Source organism: Danio aesculapii, chromosome 10, assembly GCF_903798145.1.
Source record: "Danio aesculapii chromosome 10, fDanAes4.1, whole genome shotgun sequence".
In the NCBI taxonomy this organism is placed as follows: domain Eukaryota; kingdom Metazoa; phylum Chordata; class Actinopteri; order Cypriniformes; family Danionidae; genus Danio; species Danio aesculapii.
The window spans coordinates 43,072,383-43,094,975 of NC_079444.1; the positions used below are offsets into that span (position 1 = coordinate 43,072,383).

At 35.4% G+C, this 22,593-nt stretch overlaps 2 protein-coding genes across 3 annotated transcripts in view; one reads left to right on the forward strand and one right to left on the reverse strand.

Moving 5' to 3' along the window:
- Positions 1–4,070, reverse strand: part of ssbp2b (single stranded DNA binding protein 2b) — a 129,831-nt gene extending 125,761 nt beyond the window's left edge. The window contains exon 1 of the mRNA XM_056466670.1: positions 3,975–4,070. Within this exon, the coding sequence (XP_056322645.1) occupies positions 3,975–4,030 (56 nt within the window). The 5' untranslated portion in view covers positions 4,031–4,070. The remainder of the gene's footprint in view (positions 1–3,974) is intronic.
- The window catches only part of atg10 (ATG10 autophagy related 10 homolog (S. cerevisiae)), a 54,009-nt gene that overhangs the window by 1,275 nt on the left and 30,141 nt on the right, over positions 1–22,593 (forward strand). For both annotated transcript variants that reach the window (XM_056466672.1, XM_056466673.1), the window contains 3 exons: positions 9,649–9,743; positions 19,056–19,178; positions 22,381–22,500. In XM_056466672.1, the coding sequence (XP_056322647.1) occupies positions 9,741–9,743; positions 19,056–19,178; positions 22,381–22,500 (246 nt within the window). In that variant the 5' untranslated portion in view covers positions 9,649–9,740. The remainder of the gene's footprint in view (positions 1–9,648; positions 9,744–19,055; positions 19,179–22,380; positions 22,501–22,593) is intronic.

Genomic DNA, 22,593 nt, shown 5'->3' on the forward strand with positions numbered 1-22,593 from the left:
ATAAATCAGTTATTAGAGATGAGTTATTAAAACTATTATGATTAGAAATGTGTTGGGAAAAATCTCTCTGTTAAACAAAAATTGGGGAAAAAAATAAACAAGAGGGCTCAGTTTTCAAGGAGGCTAATAATTCTGACTTCAACTGTATATTCACTTCATTATTTTACTGACAAATAGACCTCTGCCCTTACCTTATTCTAATAATAACTATTTGTTTACCCTGAAATGTACCTGAAATATATAGTAATTATATAAACTGTAGCAACTGATATGTACTATAGCTATATATTCACTTCATTTTTAACACCAAAAACACTTCTGTACTCACCTTATTTCAATAATAACTGTTTGTTTGTTTGTTTGTTTGTTTTTTACTCTGAAATGCACCTGACAGACTGAAATATATAGTGATTTAATAAACTATAGCAATTGATACGGACTATATATATTCACTTCATTATTGTAATGCCAAATACTTCTGCCTTCACCTTATTTCAACAATAACTATGTTTGTTTGCTTGTTTTTTTACCCTGAACTGCACCTGACAATTTGAAATATATAGTCATTTAATAAAAAGTAGCAACAGGTACGTACTATATGTTCACGTCATTATTTTATGCTAAAAAGACTTCTGTCTTCACCTTATTCCATCAATAACTATTGGTTTGTTTGTTTGTTTGTTTGTTTGTTTGTTTTTTACCCTGAAATGTACCTGACAGACTGAAATATATAACCATTTAATAAACTGTAGCAACTGATATGTACTATAGCTATACATTCACGTCATTGTTTTAACACCAAATAGACTTCTGCCCTCACTTTATTCCAATAATGACTATTTGTTTGTTGTTTACCCTGAATTGAACCTCACAGACTGAAATGTAGTCATTTAATAAAGTGCAGATCTAATACAGGCTTTATATATTTAATTCATTATTTTAATGCCAAAAAGATTTCTGTACTCATCTTATTCCAATAATAACTGTGTGTTTGTTTGTTTGTTTAACCTGAATTGTACCTGACCGACTGAAATATATAGTCATTTAATAAACTATAGGAACTGATATGTACTACAGCTATATATTCACTTTCTTTTTAACACCAAAAACACTTCTGTACTCACCTTATTTCAATAAAAACTTTGTTTGTTTGTTTGTTTTTTACCCTGAAATGCACCTGACAGACTGACATTTTTAGTAATTTATAAAATGTAGCAACCGATATGAACTATATATATATTTCCCAGAGATGGGTTACGGCTGGAAGGGCATCCGCTGCGTAATAACGTGCTGGATAAGTTGGCGGTTCATTCCGCTGTGGATGAATGAATATATATATATATATATATATATATATATATATATATATATATATATATATATATATATATATATATATATATATATATATATATATATATATATATATATATATATATATACAGGTATATATATACAGGTATATATATACACTGGGTGTGTTCGGAAGACCCACCCCTCATTGACAAATGTACAGAATTTGTCCCATACATGAGCTCAGTTGTCCTATTTTGACTACTATGCCATCATAATTTGTGAAAATAACCCATTGAAAAGGCTTTAAGACCAAGCATAATCCTCTGTTAGCTTTCGCATTGGTGTGACTTCAGCTAATCAGTTTTGGCCAATGCTAACAATAGTCATTTTACAATCTGATGTAAGATGGTTTAATTATTATTTTTTATTCAAATTGCCAAATTCTGACTGAGGAAAGTTGAATGTACTAGCCAGTTTGGTATTTGCCTAATAAATGACATAAGACTACAGTTTAAAAGTTAAAACTACAGTTTAATTTAAAACTTTTACAGATTCCTATTTTTTTTCTAATGATTTTTGATATAATAAATTTGTATTTTAAAAATAAGTATTATTTCACATTCCCTTACTATAAATTTTTAGGATATATTTTTGATATCAAAATGTGTGGTTATGATGACCATCCGACAAGCTGATCCAAATACAAATAGTGCTTAAATTGTCACTAAAATGCAGTATTTAAATCTCATAATTAAATAGAAAATGAGGCATATAACTGCAAAAAGGTCTACTTTTTGAGAAAAAAAGAACCCCTTTTTACCAGGCTGGCTACAGACCTGATTCACTTCATTACTTTAACGCCAAATACACATCTGTACTCACTTTATTCCAACAATAACTGTGTATTTGTTTGTTTATTTACCCTGAAATGTACCTAACAGACTGAAATATATAGTCATTTAATAAACTATAAAAAATATACTGATACAGACTATATATATTGAATTAATTATTTTAATTCCAAAAAGATTTCTGTACTCACCTTATTCTGATAATAAAGATTTGTTTGTTTGTTTTTACCCTGAAAAGTACCTGACCGACTGTAATTTATATAGTCATTTAATAAACTATAGCAACTAATACAGACTATATATATATTTAATTCATTATTTTCTATGCCAAAAAGATTTCTGTACTCACCTTATTCTGATAATAACGATTTGTTTGTTTGTTTTTACCCTGAAAAGTACCTGACCGACTGTAATTTATATAGTTATTTAATAAACTATAGCAACTAATATAGACTATATATATTTAATTCATTATTTTCTAGCCAAAAAGATTTCTGTACTCACCTTATTCTGATAATAACTATTTGATTGTTTGTTTTTACCCTGAAAAGTACCTGACAGTCTGAAATATATGGTCATTTAATAAACTATAGCAATTAATACAGACTATATATATTTAATTCATCCTTTTAATGCCAAAAAGATTTCTGTACTCACCTTATTCTGATAATAACGATTTGTTTGTTTGTTTTTACCCTGAAAAGTACCTGACCGACTGTAATTTATATAGTCATTTAATAAACTATAGCAACTAATACAGACTATATATATTTAATTCATTATTTTAATGCCAAAAAGATTTCTGTACTCACGTTATTCTGAAAATAACTATTTGTTTGTTTGTTTACCCTGAAATGTAACTGATAGACTGAAGTTTATAGTCATTTAATAAACTATAGCAACTGAAACAATCTATATAGATTTAATTCATTATTTTAATGCCAAAAAGATTTCTGTACTCACCTTATTCTGATAATAACGATTTGTTTGTTTGTTTTTACCCTGTAAAGTACCTGACAGACTAAAATATATAGTCATTTAATAAACTATAGCAACTAATACAGACTATTTATATATTTAATTCATTATTTTAATGCCAAAAAGATTTCTGTACTCACCTTATTCTGATAATAACGATTTGTTTGTTTGTTTGTTTTTACCCTGAAAAGTACCTGACAGACTGAATTATAGTCATTTAATAAAGTATAGCAACTGATATATACTATAGCTTTATATTTACTTCATTAATTTAACGCCAAAACCACATCTGCCCTCACCTTATCCCAATAGTAACTATTTGTTTGTTTGTTTGTTTGTTTTTACCCTGCAGAGTGAAATATGGCCGTTTAATAAACTAGCAACTGGTTCGTACAGTACATATCCACTTCTTAATTGTAACGCCAAAAAACAAACCTCAGTACTCACCTTAATTCCGATACATAAATGAGATGCAGCAATCCGTGAAGTTACCTCACGAAGAGTTTGTTTACATGTGGCAACTTTGAATAAACATAGCTTAAAGATGCTGAAACAAGACTGGCTCCTTTCACCAAAAGTCCACAACATGTAAAGTTTATAATACACTTCCGCGCGTTCACTTAAAACGGCGCGTCGCGTTAATTGGACGCAAGACATCCAAGCAGCGCGTGACTGATAACCGACAACTTTTCTAGCGTGAACTACAAGCGCTGTCAGAGACAACACAGCATCCAAACGCAGAGAGCGTATCATCATCTGCTTGTTAAAAGTCTGTTCGCGCGCTGTCTTCATTATAGAGACCCCCCTCCTCCCTCCACACACACACGCAGACTCATAAATAAAACTTACTTTTCCCTCGCTTGGCTGTCGGACGGTACGTTGTTACTCTTGCCTTTGGCGTACATGCTTGCAGAGAGCTCCGATTGTCACGCACCTGTCAACCCATCACAGCCTCCTCGGACACAACCCCGTCACCATGGCGACTGCAGGAGCGATGCCACCCATTGGTCGGAGCTCCGAAAAGGGAACGCCCATTTTGTTGGGTAACTGGAGTGAGTGACAGTTTCTCAGCCCCGCCCACACAGAAACACAACCCCTTTCTTATCTCCTTGCGCTGTGTCTGTGGAGCGCGCGCACACACACACACACACACACGAACTGAGGGGAATTTGAAACCGTACTGAGAGGGATTTTAAACAACTGGCTGTTCCCCTCACAAGCAATCACACCCTCTACTGTCACTGGCCAAATTTAAAGTGATATGGCAAACGCGGAGCGGATTTCTGTTCAGCTTCTGTTTGTGCTGATGATTATTTGGGTCGTCCAAATTTGCATATCGCATTATAAAATACAGATATAACATATGGATTTGCATAATTATTTGTTTATATCTTCTAAACCGTGTATTAATTGCACTATAGTATTATAGACAGCAAAAAATGCTTATAAAATGATGGTTTATATTAATCTTCTGTTGTATTTAATGAATGACTAATGGATTTTAGACCTAAAAATGACAAGTTATTCACTTTTTGTTAGTTACTTTAAACAAGTAATGATTACAAATTACTGATTACTACTGGAAATTGTAATCTGATTATATTATTAATTACTTCATGTTAAAAAGTAATCAGACTACTAATTACTTTACTTTGAAGTTACTTTTAAAAAAATAAAATATACTTATAAAGATACAAAATCAACTGCAGCTCTTTCAGTCATTTAATATTCACTGATAAACATTACAAAGGGTTGATCACAACAGCTTGACATACTCTAAACTAAAGGCTTAAAGAGTTCACCCCAAACTTAAAATTCTCTCATCATTCACTTCTTCCAAACCTGTTAGTTTTTTAGACTATACCTGTTAGACTATACATGTAACCATTGACATCCATAGTATGCAAATGCACTGCAGTGTTTGGGTGGTGTACTGAACAGTGGCGGACAGAGTATTGAAAGTTCACACTTAATTTAAAGTACCATTACTTGCCCAAAATGTAGTCTAAGTAGAGTAAATGTATCTGTTGCATAGGCGCAGCGTGTGTAAGGCTGGAGAAGGATTAGCCTCCCCCTGGCCAGGAGACAACGGAGATAGCAGCAAAGAAAAACAACTGCATTGAAAACATGTAACAGGTGTAAGGCGGAGTATGAATGTAATTTAATGTTGATGATTAACGCAACACTTTAGCTATTGTAAGTTTGTCAATCAAATTTAAAGTCCCCCTCCGCACAGAAATGGAACTGTCCAACTCCGCACGTTGCACTGATGAGCGCTGTTTAATACTGGAGTTAGCAGCTGCTCTGAAAACCAAATCAAAAGTGCTAACCAGCGGACTATTCTGATTTGCTGGTCAAGGACATAAGTAATAAAACGACAAGTGAGTATTACGAGAGGGGTATAATAAAATATTATTCTGGTTTGACTTGTTTTCAGCATTAAATGAAATTGGTAGTTTCATTGTAACGTAGTCTAGCCCATAGTGTAGTAATATTGTTAAGGCAATTGTTTGGATTTTTACATTTTAAGGGTCAACTATTTTTTGCTGAATTACAAGTTTGGTTTTCGATTGGCCTCGTGAAAGAGAATGATTTCGGATTCTCAGGGCTGGCGCGTCCAGAGGCGACCTAGGCGGCAGAATAGTGAGGGCTGCGTCCACGATGATGAATTTTCAGCTTAATTACTTCGATCCTTTAGTCACTACTTTAGTCACACGATCCTTCAGAAATCACTCTAATATTATTATTATTATTATTATTATTATTATTATTATTATTATTATTATTATTATTATTTTTATTATTATTGGAAATAGTAATAAAAGCAACAAGGAGTAATAATTTCATTTGAAACTGCATACAGTTAGTAATAAATAAATATTTAATAAAGAAATAAATATATATTTTTTAAAAATATTTAATAAATACCACCTTGATAAACAGAATAATTTAAATTAGATTTTTAAAATAAAAGTAATAATAACAAAAAATAAATAAACTGACCCCAAACTTCTGACCGATAGTGTAGATCAGTGGGTTAGTTTAATAAAATAATTTCATGTGCGTGTTGAATATAATAGACATTTGTTGATAGGCGGTGCTTTTGTTAAAACATCCTCGCAAATCTTTTTAAATGCATTAAAGGGCAGCGCATATATTAGCCTTACCCCTCCGCCTATGATCTGTTGTAAATGTTACTCAAAGTATGAGTAAAAAGTTGCCATTTTTAAAAGTACTCAAGAGTAGTGAGCACTGAGTATTACGCTGTGTTTACATGCAGTTTACAGGCAATTGGTGCTTATGTGTGTAAACGTAATCATTGAACATTGCTTAAAAATAGTGTAAAAATCTCGTCTCGTTCTGGTGGAGTAAGCATCTCGTTACACCCCAGACACAATGCACTAAATGGGGCTGGTGACGGCACTGTGAGAGGTGGGGTTAGTACTCAAGAGTAGCGAGCGCTGAGTATTACGCTGCGAAAAGCTTGAGTTTTCATGCAATTTGAGCTTGTGTGTGTAAACGTAACATTCTGTAGTGCATTTAGTGATTGTTTAAGACTATTTGGAGATTTCAGTCCTCATCCGCCATCCTCTCATCAGCGACATGCAGTCATAACAGCCTCTGGATCATTGCATGTAAAGATATTCATTTACAATGAGGATATCTTGAGGTGGTTCAGTATGATGCAATTTATTGGACTTATTGGTTCGACAGCTCTCATTCACATCCATTTATTTTCAATGATAACAATAATGCTCATTATACTGTATCATGCTGCAAACGTGTATTTTCATTCAACCATTCATTCATTTTTCATCAACTAGTCCCTGGTCCATCCAATAGTATCTGGATGCAGCCTTGATGATGCAAGCTGAGACTGCATAGCTAAGAGATGCAATATCAGACACAATGTACTAAATTGGGCTAGTGACGTCACTGTGAGAGGTGGCGTTAGTACTCAAGAGTAGCGAGCGCTGAGTATTACGCTGTGAAAAGCTTGAGTTTACATGCAATTTGAGCTTGTGTGTGTAAACGTAACATTCTGTAGTGTATTTAGTGATTGTTTAAGACTATTTGGAGATTTCAGTCCTCATCCGCCATCCTCTCATCAGTGACATGCAGTCATAACAGTCTCTGGATCATTGCGTGTAAAGATATTTATTTACAATGAGGATATCTTGAGGTAGTTCAGAATGATGCAATTTATTTGACTTATTGGTTCGACTGCTCTCATTCACATCCATTTATTTTCAATGATAACAATAAAGCTCATTATACTCTATAATGCTGCAAATGTGTGTTTTCATTCATCCATTCATTCATTTTTCATCAACTTAGTCCCTGGTCCATCTAATAGTATCTGAATGCAGCCTTGATGATGCAAGCTGAGACTGCATATCTCAGAGATGCAATATCAGACACAATGTACTAAATGGGGCTAGTGACGTCACTGTGAGAGGTGGGCGTTAGTACTCAAGAGTAGCGAGCGCTGAGTATTACTCTGCGAAAAGTCTTGCGTTTACATGCAATTTGAGCTTGTGTGTGTAAACGTAACATTCTGTAGTGCATTTAGTGATTGTTTAAGACTATTTGGAGATTTCAGTCCTCATCCGCCATCCTCTCATCAGTGACATGCAGTCATAACAGACTCTGGATCATTGCGTGTAGAGATTCTGTACATCTTCTTGGACACTTTTAATGCTTCCAAGTGGTTTGCTGCATTTATAAAGAACCCATGTCTTGAGGTAGTTCAGTATGATGCAATTTAATGTCTATGTGTGATTTGATTGGACAGGAATCGCAAGAAAAGATTTTTCTACTCAGCCAATACCCATAGACAACAAAAAATAAAGTAGTGACTGCAGATTGAGGGAAAGTAGAGGAGTAAAAGTACCAATACTGCACTGAAAATGTGCTCAGGGGTAAGTAAAAGTACACATTTTTTTACACTACTTAGTATATTATAACTCCTGAGAAAAACTACTCATTTACAGTAACGAGCATTTGTAATCTGTTACTTTACACCACTGCTCCTCAGCCATCTAATTTCAGAATAGCCTACTAGAGCATTAGCAAATGACAAAAATGATATAGGCAGATTAGCCATTTTCTGCATCCGAAATGGCAATGCACTAAATAGGGCTAGTGATGTCACTGTGAGGGGTGGGGTTAGGGATGGTAATAGGTGAGTGCGTTAAAAAGCATTGGATGCAGCTCAGATTGCACTGCACCATGCATCCAGACCCCTCTCGGTCCATCAAATTGGACTGAGCCATCTAATTTCAGAATAGCCTACTAGAGCATTAGCAAATGCCAAAAATGATATGGGCAGATTAGCCATTTTCTGCATCCGAAATGGCATAGTTCTTTGCGTAATTCATCATGTAAGTAAGTGCATGCAGGACTTATTGTTTCAACTACTCCCATTCACTTCCATTGACTTTTTTATTGATTAAAATCAGCTTGTTATACTGCATGATGTTGCAAACTTGTATTTTCATTCATTTATTTTCCATCAACTCGGTCCCTGGTCCATCCAATAGTATCTGAATGCAGACTTGATGATGCAAGCTGAGACTGCATATTTCAGAGATGCAATGTCAGACGCAATGCACTAAATAGGGCTAGTGACGTCACTGTGAGGGGTGGGGTTAGGGGTGGGAATAGGTGAGTGCATTAAAAAGCATTGGATGCAGCTCAGATTGCACTGCATCATGCATCCAGACGCCTCTCGGTCCATCAGGGGCTGCCACAATGGAATGAACCACCAACTACTCTTTGTCTTTAGAGCAAGTTTGATTGTTTACTGATATTTATTATTATGAGTCATTTCCCCATAGGCAAAATAGTCAGAAGTTCTAAAACAATCGCAGAAAGGAGCGATATAGATAGCAAAAAGCATCTGCTGTGTAAAATATATGCTGGATAAGTTGGTGGTTCACTTCGCTGTGGCAACCTCAGTTTAATAAAGAAACTAAAAGAAAATGAATGAAGAAATTAATGAGCAAAATAAACAGTATGTGTGTATGTCCGAACAAAGTGTTTATAAAAAAGTCCCTGATTTACCTACAAATTATCTCGAAATTCTGCACATGCTAGACCCTTTTTTAATCCCATGAGGCCACAGGAGATCATTTGTGATTGGCAGTAGTTAGTCTAGGTCATGTGATGCAAACAGTGGGTCACGTGATAATTATGATTATTCAAAATGTAATCATATTTATCTTTCAATATGGTAAATATATATAAAAATTATTGAATTGAACATTTAATCTTGCCTATAGGAGCTAATATGTTTCCCTGAGATGGAAATGTTGATTCGCTCCATCCCCAATAGTGTGATTTTGATCCTAAATAAAACATAAAAACAATGTCAGGGCTACTAAAAAGACTTTAGTTTTAGGTTAAGCTAGCTGATTGTGGACGCTGACCTCATCTGTCTTGTGCTGTGTGTATTATTTTGGCGAATGTTTTAACTGCTCTCTGTCCTCTAATGTCTGCGCTGTGCTTTTTTTTTTCAAAGTGGGCGGCTTGAAACCGCCTGTGCTGAATAACATTGGCTGTTCCGTGGCGCCCCCTCCGCGCTCAGGATCCCGGAAGTGGCCGTGTGAGATCATGGTAAGACCGAGAGAAAGAGCAGTTTGCGCCGGTGTGTGTGTGTGTTTGTCTGTATGTGTGTGTGGATGTTCTTTCTGACAGTTCCGAACATTTAGAACATGTAGGCAGATTCGAAATCACATCAAAGATAAAAAGAACGTGTTCTGCTGTAACCACAGCAACGATGCCGCCGGCTTTATAAATAGCGGCTCTTGAGTGCTGCACGGTTGAAGAGCCCCGAAAGCTGATGCTCAAACTGCTGTGTTCTGTCTGCGCTGTAGTGTTTAAGACGCTTTATAACCCTTTATGTAACAGTATCAGCAAAGGTTGTTCCCTGGCAATATTCTAGTCTTTCAGGCTGTAAACTCTTCTCATATTTGAAAATACAGTGAAATATTAGCGTAATTAGTGTTAAAACCTTTCATATTCAGACTTGGATCGTTGTAATACACAGAGACAACTGCATATTACAATAATTTACAAAAAGAGGTAGCAGGAAGTAAAGAAAAGTTAACTTATACAGCCAATTATTAGCACAACAAACAAATTGTGTAAGTTTAGGGCGGAGCTAAGCGTTTGTCTGACCAATGACAGTTGAGGGGCGTGTTTGTGGAAACCTGTTTGAAAACAGTGCTCTCTGTGAAACTTTAGTGTAGTCTTTAATATGTAAGCAGGGGTGGATTTAACCAATAAGCAAGGTAAGCGGCTGCTTAGGGCCTCAGGAGTTCTGAGGGCCCCCAAATAAATACCTAGAAGTATAAATGATACCTATAAATTATATCTAACATTGTTTTCTATCATATATTGTATGGTGAGGGTCTAAAATTTATTATTTTAATGTAATTTTAATTAATGTAATTATTACATCTGCGCAAATGTGTAATTTTTATTGTTGTGAATTCATTTTGGGTGACGCGGTGGTGCAGTAGGTAGTGCTGGTCTCAGGTTCGAGCCTCGGCTGGGTCAGTTGGCATTTCTGTGTGGAGTTTGCATATTCTCGCTGCATTCATGTGGGTTTCCTCCCGGTGCTCTTGTTTAACCCACAGCCCAAAGACATGTGGTACAGGTGAATTGGGTAGGCTAAATTGTCCGTGGTGTATGTGTGTGAATGCATAAGTGTATAGATGTTTTCCAGGGATGGGTTGCAGCTGAAGGGTATCCGCTGCATAAAACATGTGCTGGATAAGTTGGTGGTTCATTCCGCTGTGGCGGCCCTGGATTAATAAAGGGACTAAGCCAAAAAGAAAATGAATGAATGAATTCATTTTAAGAAAATAAATAGTTTCAAATGTTTTACATGTTGTTATCATTATTATTATTTTGCATTAAGATTAAATGTAGAGAATGGGATCGAATGATATAAGAAAAAAAAAAACAGTAAAATATTAATAATTAAAAAAAATAAAGTTCATAAGGTGCATTTTAGAACTTTTGGGCCCCATGGCTGCAATTGCTTAGGGCTCCAAAATCACTAAATCTACCCCTGTATGTAAGTGCAATGTAGATGCATTTTAATCAATGCTTTATTTGCTTTGTTGATGTGTAAGAAAGTAGCTAAACCATGTAAAATCTTTTTATTTCAGTATTATCACCTGGTGAATATAATTGGTCAAACAACAACAATAGTCAAAATGGCATTATTTAATAAACATTTTAATTAGTAATGTTCCGATCAGGTTTTTTTGTTGTTGCTGAAACCCGATCTGATATTTCTATAATACATAAAAAAAGAATAAAGAAGAGTGAAGAAACAGATCCAGGATGTTCCTTATTTTTTATTTATTTCACCTTATTTTAACATTCAACAACTCTGGTAACAAGCAGAGCACTTCTGTGAGGTAGCTTGAACAATCAAGTAATAAATAACATCAATTCTTCACTTTTGGATTTTAGTGCAACAGTAAATATAAAAAAAACTAATATAAAAACAAACAGCACCTTCACTTAAAACACCCAGCAGCCAATCCCAAGTTTACATATTTCAGAGTTTGCTTTGGCAATGTTGTCGTCATCAACTTTATAATACCTCCAGACCGCAGACATACTCGCGCTTTCCGCTTCAAGCTGCTTCCGTGTTCTACTTTGCTGGCATTTAACCAATAGCATCTATGCAACAAAGCGATGTCATGCTGCATGCGTTGCTGTTTCTGTATCAAGAAAGAGGTCTAACTCTGTACCACTGCATAACTATAGATATGTTAAAAAATTATGAGATTATATATATATATATATATATATATATATATATATATATATATATATATATATATATATATATATATATATATACACACACATATATATTTGAGTCCTGATCGTTAGGTAACGTCCGATTCTGATCAAGTGTGAAACCGCATGATCGGATCAGGACATCCCTAGTTTTAATGTTTTCTAATTCTTATTTTGGACAATCTGTGCATATGTTTTAATTAGCCTATAATGTTTACAATTCAGTTTTCAATCTTGTTTCTTTATTTGTTTAATGATTTATCCCATATTTTAAATTATGCTTTACACTTCAGTGTACCTAAAAATGAACACACCGCATTCTGGCAAGAAATAACCAATGTTTTTTTTTCACTTTTTCTACAATTTTTAATCAGTTGCATTGACCAAATAAAAATTTATATGTTTAGGGTTGAGGAAAAAAAAAATTGTGTCAATATTTTAAAAGTTACAACTCTATTATAAATTGTTTAAAACAATTTTTATTTTCTGTGAAAAAGTTTCTGATATACACTCACTGGCCACTTTATTAGGTACAGGTAGTGCCTGCTAATGCAAATTTCTAATCATCCAATTACATGGCAGCAACTTAATGCGTTTAGGCATGTAGACATGGTAAGACGATCTGCTGCAGTTCAAAGCGAGCATCAGAATGGAGAAGAAAAGGGGATTTAAGTGACTTTGAACATGGCACAGGTGCCAGCCGGGCCGGTCTGAGTATTTCAGAAACTGCTGATCTACTGGGATTTTCACGCACAACCATCTCTAGGGTTTACAGAGAATGGTCTGACAAAGAGGAAATATCCAGTGAGCGGCAGTTCTGTGGGCACAAATGCCTTGTTGATGTCAGAGGAGAATGGCCAGACTGGTTCCAGCTGATAGAAAGGCAACAGTAACTCAAATAAGCACTCGTTACAACCAAGGTCTGCAGAAGAGCATCTCTGAACACACAACATGTCCAACCTTAAGCGGATGGGCTACAGCAGCAGAAGACCACACCGGGTGCCGCTCCTGTCAGCTAAGAACAGGAAACTGAGGCTACAATTCACACAGGCTCACCAAAACTGGACAATAGAAGATTGGAGAAACGTTGCCTGGTCTGATGAGTCTTCATTTCTGCTGCCACATTCGGATGGTCGGGTCAGAATTTGGCCTCAACAACATGAAAGCATGGATCCATCCTGCCTTGTATCAACGGTTCAGGCTGGTGGTGGTGTAATGGTGTGGGGGATATTTTCTTGGCACACTTTGGGTCCATTAGTACCAATTGAGCATCATGTCAACGCCACAGCCTACCTGAGTATTGTTGCTGACCATGTCCATCCCTTTATGACCACAGTGTCTCCATGTTCTGATGGCTACTTCCAGCAGGATAACGCACCATGTCATAAAGCGTGAATCATCTGGTTTCTTGAACATGACAATGAGTTCACTGTACTCAAATGGCCTCCACAGTCACCAAAACTCAATCCAATAGAGCACCTTTGGGATGTGATGGAAAGGGAGATTGGCATCATGGATGTGCAGCCGACAAATCTGCAGCAACTGCGTGATGCTATCATGTCAATATGGAGCAAAATCTCTGAGGAATATTTCCAGTATCTTGCTGAATCTATGCCACGAAGGATTAAGGTAGTTCTGAAGGCAAAAGGGGGTCCAATCCGGTACTAGTAAGGTGTACCTAATAAAGTGGCCGGTGATTCTAAATGTGCAAGTAACTAGCAAGTTTTTGAGTTCAAAATTGTGTGTATTGAGAATTGTGTGATGAATTAAGATTCAGTTGTATGCATTAATTGTTTGTAAAGAATTGTTATTAAAGCTAGACATGCAGGCAGAGATAATCCACTCAAGTTTGTGCTTTTAGTTTACTGCTTTGCACTGTGTAATTAATGAAGGCATGTTGTGAACTTGTGTCTATTTAGTTTGTAGCTGTAGATGCTCTTTAAACCGGCTGATCAGTGTAGATGTGAGTAAATGGCTTTGTTTGATGTTTCTCATTTCTGCTTGTTCATGCAGAGAGAGTGAAAGAGGCACGGGCAGGAAAGGGCCGTTTAGCGAATCAGATGTTTCCTCTTGAGTAATTGAAGCCAGAGTCACTGATGCGATCCAGCAGCCCAAAGTTGTGATAGAATTTGTGTTTAGGCAATTGGAGATTTGCATGTGGATTTGTTGAGGGAGCATAAAGTAAATGCAGAATATACTTAGCTTGCTTTTTCAAAGTGCACCTTTTTTGGTTGTTACCTGTCATGTAGTTTGTAGTGTAGCTGTGTGTGAATCTAAATGTCTGCAAAGGTCAAAAATCAGGATAAATGATGTTATTTTCTCACAAATGAAAGACATTAATCTATTTGAAACAAGGCATCAGTAGTAGCACAGCATAGTAGAGTTAGGTCATTGGACCAATCAGAGAAGAGTACAAATCGACTAGAGGATGCTCGAATTTGTAAAATGTTACTTGGGGCATGTTTAGTTGCAAGTTTCAGATAAAAAATCCACTAGAGGGTGCTGTCTATATTTTTGCGTGTCTGAAATACATCACTTAGGGTATGTTTCATTGCATGTTTCAAATGACAAATGCACTAGAGGGTGCTGTCTACATGTTTGCGCATCTGAAATGCATCACATAAATTTTGCATGTTTCAAATGACAAATGCACTAGAGGGCGCTGTCTATATTTTTGTGATGATACTTTGAAATGCATTATTTAGGGTACGTTTTGTTGCATGTTTCAGATAACAAATCCACTGGATGGCACTGTCAACAAATGTATTGTGTTAGGAATATTTCATTGTATGTTTCAAATGACAAATCCACTAGAGGGCGCAGCCTATATCATTGCGAATTTGAAATATGTAGTTAGGGCTCTGAAATGTGTCACTTAAGAAATGCTTCATTGCATGTTTCAAATGACCAATCCACTAGATGGCGCTGTCTGCATTTTTGCAAATCTGAAATACATTGCTTTGGGTTCATTTTTATTATTTTCAGATGTCAAATCCACTAGATGGCGCTGTCTACATTTTTGCGAATTTGAAAAAATTATTTAGATCATGTTTCATAGCAAGATTCAGATGAAAAATTCACTAGAGGGCAATATCTACATTTACGTGAATCTGAAATGCATCAAATAGGGTAGGTTTCATTGCATGTTTCAATTTACAAATCCTCTAGATGGCGCTGTCTGCATTTTGTAATCTGAAATACATACTTCAGGGTATGTTTTGTTGCACTTTCCAGATGACAAATCTACTAGATGATGCTGTGAACATTTTGAAATCTGAAATACATTTTATTAGGTACGTTTTGTTGTATGTTTAAATGATTAAGTCCACCAGAGGGCACTGTCTGCATTTTTGCAAATTTGAAATATTTATTTATTTATAATATATATAGATAGAATCCTGAAATGTGTCACTTGGGTACATTTCATTGCATTTTTCAAGTGAAAGAACCACTAGAGGGCACATTTTTACAATGATAATCTGAAAAAGACTGCTTGGGGTACGTTTTGTTGAATGTTTCAGAAAACAAATCCACAAGATGGCGCTGTCTATGTTTGTGCTTATCTGAAATGCATTGTGTTGGGTTTGTTTTGTTGCATGTTTCAGATGTCAAATACACTAGAGGGCGCTGTCAACATTGTTGTGAATTTGAAATATGTTAGTTAGCCTATGTTTTGTTGTACGTTTCAGATTCACATCATTCTTGTACATGCACAGGAGAAGGTGGTGCTTGTACAGATTTAGGGTCCTAAAATGTGTCACTTAGGGTATATTTCATTTCATGTTTCTAGGAACCACTAGAGGGCACTGTCTGCATTTTTGCATAGGCAATCTGAAATGCATTACTTAGGGTATGTTTTGTTGTACGTTTCAGATGACAAATCCGCTAGATGGCGCTGTCTACATTTTTGCAATTCTGAAAAACATTGCTTTGGGTACATTTTGTTGTACATTTCAGATGTAAAGTCCACTAGAAGGCATTTATAATATAAATAGATAGAATCCTGAAATGTGTCACTTGGGTACATTTCATTGCATTTTTCAAATGAAAGAACCACTAGAGGGCGCATTTTTACAATGATAATCTGAAAAAGACTGCTTGGGGTACGTTTTGTTGAATGTTTCAGAAGACAAATCCACAAGATGGCGCTGTCTATATTTGTGCTTATCTGAAATGCATTGTGTTGGGTTTGTTTTGTTGCATGTTTCAGATGTCAAATACACTAGAGGGCGCTGTCAACATTTTTGTGAATTTGAAATATGTTAGTTAGGCTATGTTTTGTTGTACGTTTCAGATTCACATCATTCTTGTACATGCCCAGGAGAAGGGGGTGCTTGTCGTACAGATTTAGGGTCCTAAAATGTGTCACTTAGGGTACATTTCATTGCATGTTTCTAAGAACCACTAGAGGGCACTGTCAGCATTTTTGCATGGGCAATCTGAAATGCATTACTTAGGGTATGTTTTGTTGTATGTTTCAGATGACAACTCCGCTAGATGGCGCTGTCTACATTATTGCAGTTCTGAAAAACATTGCTTTGGGTACATTTTGTTGTACATTTCAGATGTAAAGTCCACTAGAAGGCATTTATAATATAAATAGATAGAATCCTGAAATGTGTCACTTGGGTACATTTCATTGCATTTTTCAAGTGAAAGAACCACTAGAGGGCGCATTTTTACAATGATAATCTGAAAAAGACTGCTTGGGGTACGTTTTGTTGAATGTTTCAGAAGACAAATCCACAAGATGGCGCTGTCTATATTTGTGCTTATCTGAAATGCATTGTGTTGGGTTTGTTTTGTTGCATGTTTCAGATGTCAAATACACTAGAGGGCGCTGTCAACATTTTTGTGAATTTGAAATATGTTAGTTAGCCTATGTTTTGTTGTACGTTTCAGATTCAAATTATTCTTGTACATGCCCAGGAGAAGGGGGTGCTTGTTGTACAGATTTAGGGTCCTAAAATGTGTCACTTAGGGTACATTTCATTGCATGTTTCTAAGAACCACTAGAGGGCACTGTCTGCATTTTTGCATAGGCAATCTGAAATGCATTACTTAGGGTATGTTTTGTTGTACGTTTCAGATGACAACTCCCCTAGATGGCGCTGTCTACATTTTTGCAATTCTGAAAAACATTGCTTTGGGTACATTTTGTTGTACATTTCAGATGTAAAGTGCACTAGAAGCCATTTATAATATATATATATATAATCCTGAAATGTGTCACTTGGGTACATTTCATTGCATTTTTCAAGTGAAAGAACCACTAGAGGGCGCATTTTTACAATGATAATCTGAAAAAGACTGCTTGGGGTACGTTTTGTTGAATGTTTCAGAAGACAAATCCACAAGATGGCGCTGTCTATATTTGTGCTTATCTGAAATGCATTGTGTTGAGTTTTTGTTGCATGTTTCAGATGTCAAATACACTAGAGGGCGCTGTCAACATTTTTGTGAATTTGAAATATGTTAGTTAGCCTATGCTTTGTTGTACGTTTCAGATTCACATCATTCTTGTACATGCCCAGGAGAAGGGGGTGCTTGTCGTACAGATTTAGGGTCCTAAAATGTGTCACTTAGGGTACATTTCATTGCATGTTTCTAAGAACCACTAGAGGGCACTGTCTGCATTTTTGCATGGGCAATCTGAAATGCATTACTTAGGGTATGTTTTGTTGTATGTTTCAGATGACAACTCCGCTAGATGGCGCTGTCTACGTTTTTGCAATTCTGAAAGACATTGCTTTGGGTACATTTTGTTGTACATTTCAGATGTAAAGTCCACTAGAAGGCATTTAAAATATATATAATATATTATATTATATATATATATATAATCCTGAAATGTGTCACTTGGGTACATTTCATTGCATTTTTCAAATGAAAGAACCACTAGAGGGCACATTTTTACAATGATAATCTGAAAAAGACTGCTTGGGGTACGTTTTGTTGAATGTTTCAGAAGACAAATCCACAAGATGGCGCTGTCTATATTTGTGCTTATCTGAAATGCATTGTGTTGGGTTTGTTTTGTTGCATGTTTCAGATGTCAAATACACTAGAGGGCGCTGTCAACATTGTTGTGAATTTAAAATATGTTAGTTAGCCTATGTTTTGTTGTACGTTTCAGATTCACATCATTCTTGTACATGCCCAGGAGAAGGTGGTGCTTGTACAGATTTAGGGTCCTAAAATGTGTCACTTAGGGTACATTTCATTGCATGTTTCTAAGAACCACTAGAGGGCACTGTCTGCATTTTTGCATAGGCAATCTGAAATGCATTACTTAGGGTATGTTTTGTTGTACGTTTCAATGACAACTCCACTAGATGGCGCTGTCTACGTTTTTGCAGTTCTGAAAAACATTGCTTTGGGTACATTTTGTTGTACATTTCAGATGTAAAGTGCACTAGAAGCCATTTATAATATATGTATATATCCTGAAATGTGTCACTTGGGTACATTTCATTGCATTTTTCAAGTGAAAGAACCACTAGAGGGCGCATTTTTACAATGATAATCTGAAAAAGACTGCTTGGTGTACGTTTTGTTGAATGTTTCAGAAGACAAATCCACAAGATGGCGCTGTCTATGTTTGTGGTTGTCTGAAATGCATTGTGTTGGGTTGTTTTGTTGCATGTTTCAGTCAAATCCACAAGATTTGCGTACAAAGTTGACTGTTGTCCGTTTGGAGATATATAGGTGACACAAACATTATTTACAAATCATAGGCAGCGTTAAGTTGTTTTGTGATGTAGTGCAAAGAACTGCACAAAAATAATCCTTCATTCATTGATAATAAGTCCATGTAAATATCATTATTGTGAAAAGAAACTAAATTTGTTAGTATCATACTGCCCCCTAGTGTTCATTTCACCTAGGAACTGCAGTCAAATGTATGTTGAAATAGGATTTTTGCAGCTTGAGGCACACTTTTCCAACGAGCCTGTGTTTCTGTTTAAAGTTTCATGATAGCTCTTATATGCTATATATCTTACCCATAAATAGTTTGATGAAAGTAAAATGTAAATGGCTTTCATTGGTCGCACAGTGATTATTAGTTATTAAATGTGTACTTATGTTTACTCTGACCCTCAGATGACCGGTGAGAGAGAGCCTCCATCATGTTTTCTGGATGAAAAGACCTTCCGGCTTTGCTGTCGGCTTTTTCTCCAGCACTCGGAGAGCATCCAGGACGGCTGGATCTGGGAGCAGATCAAGGTGAAGCAAATGTTTGAGTAACTCCACGAAGTCTGGGTGTACTTCTGCTTCTTAGAAGATCAGAATGAAGAAAGAGCTCCAGGGTGAAGCTCACAAAACATGTCCAGAAAGAAAGAGTTGAGAGGAAGAAAATTAGGCCCAGTTTTAGATGATTTTGACAATAATACAAATCCAGCATATTCTCTCCTGAAATGTGCATTGCTTTTGTTAGTAATGTGACGTTATTAAGAGCTTTATTACATTTTTATTTGCACATTAAAGTGATTTAGTAGTGCATAAGCATTTTGTCACTGAATTTCACAATGTTTGTTTGAAACACTTTTATTTGTTTGACTTTATTTAAATTTATCTATAAAGAAATGCTTTAAAAGCAGTTCAGAAAATGTTGATATATTGTTCAAATGCACACATTTTATTTAAAGATTTCCAATTTTCCAAAGGAGGAGTAGTTATTCTCCATTTATCCAGGGTTTTCCTCGGGGTCTTAAAATGTCTTAAATAACAAAATCAAAATTTTAAGCCTTAAAAAATCTTAAATCTGCTAAAATATTGTGTTGTAGGTCTTAAATCTTTTTTTAAAGAAGTCTTAATTGTCCTTTGTTCATGTTTAGCTACCAAATCTGGCCAAAACCCATACAATCATCAACAATTCATCTCAATAAAACTTTAAACTTTTTATTTTAAAAGTTACATTTTAACTCTATTATAATGATTTAATTATTCTCCTTGTTTAAAAGTGCTCCATGTATTTACTTCTGAGGACACTGACCTGGACAGACTGTTGTGCATAGATTTAGTTTATTATAGTTTTTAAAACTTCAAAAAAAATAATATATATATATATATATATTTTTTTTTTGTTTGTTTTTTTTTGAAGAAGAAGAAAGTTTGTGTTGGGGAAAAAGTGTATGGATACAAGTAGAGCTTGCTTGTTTTTACACAAATATTTAAAATATTTTGCTAAGAAATATCTCAAAATGTAATTTTTTTATTATTAATTTATTATTGTATTGCTTAATGTATTAAATAATAAAAAAATTTTGATCGGTCAAATAAAAATCTCTTCCATCTGGGCTGTTTGAAAAATTCCTTAGGCTTTAGCCCTTGAGTCTTAAATTTAGTTCATAATGATCTTAAAAATGTCTTTAAAAGTCTTAAATTTAACTTGGTGAAACCTGCAGAAACCCTGCTATCGTCATTTTTCATTTTAATGATTTTTAGTCCACATTTGACTTTCAATAGTTCATTCAAAATGATTCAAAAAGTTTATAAGATTAGTTATAGTTTTTATTAGTTAATTTATTAAAACTTGTAGTAAGTGTTGTAGTTTTTATTAACCAATTTTGCTTTGTTTGTTTATTTTCTGTTCTGATATAATTTTTTTTTTTGCAATTTTCATGTATTTTTGTCATCTAAATATCCCGTTTAGCTCAGATTTAGGACTAATGCAATATTTGCACTGTATTTTTATGCAATATACATTTTATAAACAATCGTTCACTGCAAATTTTCTAAAATATTGAAAAAAAGCTACGCATAATATTTAAGTAATTTTTACAAAATAATTATTGATTTGTATTTATTTTTATCAGATTGATTTTTGGCTGAAATGTGATTTAGAGGTTTCCTGAGATTCATTATGCAGAGCACAGGCGTCAAATCCAGTTCCTGGAGGGCCACAGCTCTGCACAGTTTAGCTTTAACCCCTATTTAGCACACCTGATCAGACTAATTGAGTCCTTCAGGCTTGTTTGAAACCTACAGGTAATGGCCTAAAGTGGTATGGTACAGTTCGGTACGCTTTTATGGCGTACGTTTTCACTGTCAAATGTTCCAAAAAGCGAACCATTCCGTATCTAGTTTTACCAAGGTACCAAAAGGCGGAGCTAGACGCGCAGCTTAACGCTATTGGTTACAGAGATACGTCACTAGCGCATGCGCAAGCAGGAGAATGAAAACAAAACACGCAATTTTTAAATGCACAGCCAAGACATTACAGCATAATACTATATACGTATAATAACAAGCCATGGTCGACCCAAGCTCAAACAAACCTTGTCGTCGTCTTGATGAACAGCCACAAAGCCAAGAACAAAATCTGTCATGTCCTGTTTTTGTTTTCGAGGCCATCTAAAAGTCGTCACCCTGCAATTATAAGGTTCTGTCTGCGTTCTGAATGATTTTGAGATATTGAGCCTCAAAGTTTTTGCATTCCATATAGCAAACAGTATGTGTCTTAAAATGTAAACAACTCATGAAAAATCATCCCATAATGTAAATAAGTTGTCATTTAATAAGAATATGTCAATAACTCAATTTTCACAATAATGTCAGATAGAACCTTATATTTCTAAGGTGATGAAGTGTGAGTGTTTTCGCTTTCTCCAGAGAGCTCGCCATCGCTCACTGTGTGTCTAAATTTAAAATAATGAACTTTTTAAGCTGAGGGTAATAACGTGCGCATGATTATTGAAGTGCTTCTGACATCCAATCCTTTCAGAAAGGAACAAACGCAAGAGTAAAGCACGAAAAATCAAAGGAGCAAACTGTTTCAGCAACCTAAAACATGAACAAACTGCCATGTTTAATGATTATCGTCGCCTTTTGGACTATTCTGAACTGCGATTGACGGAATTACTCTCTAACAGAGGTCACATGTGCTGCTGAAGATTAAAGATACCGATATGAGAGGTTTGCCTTGACTGTGAGCTATATGTTGTGTGTTGTTTTTGAAAAGGTATGCTGTGTATAGTTTTACTGTAATTGGTAACGTATTGGAGACTGTAAGGGTCTGTAGGTGTTCATATATGATTTATTTATTTAATATAATTGCAGACGTTACAGTAGTCTCATTCATTGATCATTGATCTGCTGTTATAATTAAATCTTGTTCACAGAAAAGGTTAGTAATGAACATTTCTACACAAGTATTTATGTGTATGAAGCATCTGTTTTGTGAGAAGAGCTTCTCATATGATATGTGAACGATCCGTACAGCTTTACTTTGACTTTCCATGAGCGAGAATGGCGTTGACTGAAACTTTGTCGCACACCACACCCACCTTTGGTACCCTTTTGGCAGTGTAAACGCAAACCTGAAAATGCTGACCCGTACTGTACCAGTCAGTGGAAACGGGCCATGATGTGATGTAGACGTTACTCTTTGTTTCTTATGATAATTTGTATTGTTTTTGACTTCCAGGGCTCTGATGAAGGCTTCATGAAGAAGACTGTGCTCGTCCCTGTAAAATCAAGCCTTTTGGACAAACAACATGAGTCCATACAGGCTGAAAACACTGAACTTCTGACAGACGACATTGAGGTAAATCAGAATCACTCTTCATTTTATCCCACAGATTTGCACTCTATGGGCTCTTTTAATAACCTAAGTGCAAAGTCTAAAGTGCATGTCGCA